Here is a 4,870-nt window from a genome sequence, read left to right on the forward strand (position 1 = left end):
GTTTAACTACCCAGTTATTGTACAAGAAACAAAATGAACAAGTTACTACTTAATTAAATATAAAAATTAAAAATAACTTTTAAACTAATTTTTTTTTAGTATTTTCGTTGAAGACTTGGTTGTGACAATAAAGTAAAACACAAAATCTATCGGACATCTACTTGTAAGTCTAGTTTAAACCAATATCCATTCCAATAGTGTTAAATAAACTGTGGTAGCCAAGAAGTAAATTAACTAAGGTACAGTTAAGTTATATTTTAGTTATGTATTATTTATGTATATGAAAAATTTAAAAATCAAACCTAGTCTTAAACTTTTAAAGTTTATGAGGCTAACTTAACATTTAAATTAGATGTTTTTATTTTACCCCTGTTTATGAACAATAACTTAAATTACTATTATGTCATATATAAACAATTTAAAACAATGTATTGAAACAAAATTACTTTTAATTATGTTTAGTTAAACAAAATATCTTAAGCAATATCAATTTAATAAATAAAAAAATAAAATTTCATACTACAGTCAGTATAATCTTCAAAAACCTTAAAATTCTTTCATGACATTAATTCACAAATCCACTACACTCAAACGGATATTGGAGGGTGGCCGGACGAGCGGATAATCGAGAAGTACGTTTTCTACGCCGACCTGTGCTTCCGGTTGTTCGGGGACCGGGTGAAGAGGTGGATAACCTTCAACGAGCCGTGGGTGTTCACCAGGCTGGGTTACGGGGAAGGGATACATTCCCCCAACTTGAGAATGTCCGGCGATTTCGACTACAAGGCCGGCCACAACGTCATCAGGGCCCACGCCATGGCTTGACTTGCCTTATTTTTTGTAACATTGTCTGCTCGTTGTTATCATTATAAACTAAGTTCATCCCTGTAACTAATTTAAGCTTTATAAATTTATTATTTGGTATTCAAAAGTTCAGAAAATATTTAAAATGTTCAACAACTTTGTACTACATAAACAAGATAACTCTATATTAAAACTACAATAAAAACTAGCTATAAAGTAATTTCCTCTATTGTACCAATAAATATAACAAACTTGTTTCACTAGTATCTTTTGTTGACAAAAAATAAACATATATTTTGAATAGTAACATAAATATATTACCTTTATTCTTAAAACTACAACAAAAGTTGAACAAATTTCAACCAGGTTGTACGTGGACAAGTACAAGTCGGCGCAGGGCGGCAAAGTCGGAATAACAATGAACTGCGACTGGACCGAACCGAGGAACCCCCACAAGCTTCAGGACCACGTTGCCAGGGACAACCTGCTCGACTTCTTCCTCGGGTGGTGGGCGAAACCCATCTTCGTCGACGGGGATTACCCCGATATCATGAAGGTGCGTTGAGAAATTGTTTTTAGTTCTGTACACGCTAAGTAACTTCTAGTATAGATATAAATTTAATAATACAAGTATTCTTTTTTTATCTAAACATTTGTATTAGTGTGTAAATTTATTATTATTTTTTTAAATTCGATAGCCGATAAACTGAATTTATAAATATTGTTGTCTTTTAGTCAGCTAAGTAAATATAGTACTTTTAACCATATTCACAATAACATTATTTTCCTATTTTTACACTGTCAACTGTCATGTATTTATATACTAAAAGTCTTTACCAAATTGCAAGTCAAACCTGAATTTTAATACATTGATGGTACTATTTATCAGTAAAGTAAAAAACGTAGTTTTAATAAAGTTTATCTTTAAATCGTTTTTTTTAATACTCAAGTGTCAAATATCGAAGATTGCTCAAGGAAATTATATTTAGCAGTTTTTATTTTAATTGATAACAATTTTTTCTTCTAAGACACTGATCGATGAAAGATCGACCTAGCAGCAGGGATTGTCGGAATCACGACTGCCCTCGTTCACCTCCGAAGAGAAGGAAATGATAAGGGGATCTTCGGATTTCTTCGGTCTCAACCACTACACCACCAACCTCGCCTACAACACTTTCAAACCCGCCAGCGATGACGTGGTTGGTTACTATGACGACAGGGAGTGCGGCAACCAGAACGATTACACGTGGCCCACAGCTAAATCCGTTTGGTTATTCGAGGTAACTGTTTTTTTATGGAGTTAGAAGTACACGATTTTTATGTTTTTTAATTAATAAACATATAATTTTAGGTTATTTTAAACTATGTAAAAAAAAAATTTAGTCTTGTGTCATTTATAAAAGCGTTTTCTACTTTGAAACGCACGTTCAAATAAAAATAGGATTAACATATCTTATATTTAAAAAGTACTGCGTAAGTTATGATTTATGAAAAATTGAACAACCTTGATAATTTGATTATTCTATGTAGTTTATATCTCTTTAAACAAACACACAAACACGCTTCTAAATTTTATGGAAGTATGTACACTCAAATTAATTTTTAAAACACTTATTTAAGCTTATGTACATATTTATTTAATCCGATTTTTATCAAAACTAAAAGAGAGAAATATAATTTTGTTTAAAGTTATACCAGAGAACTAAAACAATCAGATACTACTTAACAACACGTCTTAAACAATATTCAAAAAGGTTCCGTGGGGAGTGAGACGGCTGCTGAACTACATCAAAGAAAAATACAACGACCCGGAAATTATAATCACCGAGAACGGAGTTTCTGAAGGGGGAGATTCCCATGAACTGGACGATTATTGGAGGAAGGAGTATTACGTCGGTTACCTCAACGAAGTTCTTAAAGGTTTTGAAATAATTTTTTATTTAGGTATTGTATTAAAGTAAGTGTTGAAGGCTTTATGACATTTTTTTTCATTTGTTTTAAGTATTTACCTTGTATTTAACTTGACAATTATTTATAACTATTTTGTTTATATTGTTCTAACTTAACGAATTGATGAGTTTCTTTACTTTGTTTATACAAAATATGCTATATTTTACTCTAGTTTAATTTATTTAAAGTTTAAACTCTGACTAGAATCATAATAGGTTTTAAAGAACTCTACAAAAATAAACAATACTAACTACTTAAACTTTGTTTACGACTAAGAACACATAGAGTATAAGACTACTAAGAATCAACATATTAATTTATACTAATAAACAAACAGCAATAAATGAAGATGGTGTTAATGTAAAAGGATACACTGCTTGGTCTTTAATGGACAATTTTGAATGGCAATCTGGTTATGATGAAAGGTTTAAAGTTGTTACTTTTGTATCTATTTCTGTTTAAATAAATAACAAATCACTTTTTTTAAAACATATCTTGTCTAGAACATTTATATTTTCGTAATATTACAGACTTAATAAATTAATTTGTGATTTTATATCGTTTTACAACTCGAATGTTTATACTATCTACTTCTTAGCTCAATTATAAAAAACTCGCTAAGCATTGTTAAATTACTTGTTGCTTTTACAAAAAAGTAAAAACTTGGTGTTCTTTGTTCATCAAGTTTTTTATTACTTTATGTTTTTATTTTTCATTGATTTTAAATTGTTTATGCTATTTAATCGTTGAATTATTTTTATCAAAATCGATATTTCTTTCCAAGGTTCGGCATGCACTGGTTGAACTTCAGCGATCCTCAGCTGACGAGGGTGGCGAAACAATCGGTTGAATGTTACAAGCAGATTGTGAGGGAAAACAAATTTCCGTCGGGTGGCGTCGAAGAGCTGCAATATTGCGAAAGAAACGTCAACCTCGACCCTGGTTGGTTATAGACTTTGTTCAAGCATAGTTTGACTTTTAACAACCTTTTTAACTAAGTAGCAAGTTTTTGTACAATCTTACAACAGTTTATTTTTTGTAATTTTGTTCTTATAATATTTTATGGGTAAAATTTTAATCTATTTTTAGTGCTCAACTTGATTTTTAAGAAGCCAAACTGAGTTGCACGATTTAAATGATGCTTATGTTAGTGTATTTTTGGTAAAAAATGATTTATAAACAACGTAAATTTCTCAAATTACCTTTGAAACAAGAACTTGGAACATTTGAAAATGAAAAAGTGCTGTATTTGGGATCAATAATGTTATACTTAAAATCATTTCAACCTCATTTTACAGTACTTCCTCCTGAGAAACCTGACGGTGGCGAGGTCGGTGAGGTGTTTTCAGTGAATTTCCTTGGCAACGAGCTTGATTCAGATTCAGCCCTGACCGCGTTGAACGCGTTGTTTGGTGTTTCTATTGCTCTTTTCTGCATGTTCATATTTGGATCAATTTATTCAGGTAATTGTTACTGAATTTATTTTGAAAAATTTGTGATATAGTTTGATAATCAAAAAACAGATTTTGTCAGAAATACTTTATTAAAATATTTAAGTTAGTAGTTATTAAATAAACAAGAGTTACCTGATGTGTTGATACAATTTCAATTAACAAATTAGTTTTATAAAGTTTAAAACTTAATTGTAAGGTTTTATTAAACTTAATTTTACACGTATATTAAAAAAAGTATGACTGTAAACTTTGATAACATAAGTTTTTTAATGGTGTTTATATACGATAGAGAAACAGTTTGTACTGTCTATTAATAAAATAAAAATGATATGCTATTTGATTTATTGTTGAACAACTTATATTTTACTTCAATTTAATTTAACAAATTTATTCAGTAATTTATATATACAATAACTACTAGAAAAATTGAAGTTATGATTTTATTTGTTACTTATTAAACTTTTATACTACTTGTATGACAACAATTTGTTTATATTTAGGATACAAAATAAAGAAAGCAAAAAAGTCAAAGAGGTACAGAGAAGATCTTCACGGTAAAGAAAACGTCAGTATGTCTGCTATTTAAAACCTTTATGACGTAATATTTCGCACAGTTTTTTTTTTATACTCTTTATTTGTTTACTTTTTTTTTTGTTGGTTTT

At 29.7% G+C, this 4,870-nt stretch overlaps 1 protein-coding gene across 1 annotated transcript; it reads left to right on the forward strand.

Annotated features, from left to right (window-relative positions):
* Positions 1 to 1,222: 1,222 nt before the first annotated feature.
* On the forward strand, positions 1,223 to 4,773 carry LOC145846700 (lactase-like protein; the record flags this gene model as incomplete). Its single annotated transcript, XM_082953346.1, has 7 exons — positions 1,223 to 1,360; positions 1,860 to 2,084; positions 2,559 to 2,724; positions 3,092 to 3,179; positions 3,539 to 3,696; positions 4,053 to 4,217; positions 4,709 to 4,773. Coding segments are annotated over exons 1-7 (1,005 nt in total), but the record flags the coding sequence as incomplete, so codon positions are not given.
* Positions 4,774 to 4,870: the final 97 nt, after the last annotated feature.

Source organism: Thalia democratica, unplaced genomic scaffold, assembly GCF_965202585.1.
Source record: "Thalia democratica unplaced genomic scaffold, ktThaDemo2.hap1.1 HAP1_SCAFFOLD_574, whole genome shotgun sequence".
Taxonomy (NCBI): domain Eukaryota; kingdom Metazoa; phylum Chordata; class Thaliacea; order Salpida; family Salpidae; genus Thalia; species Thalia democratica.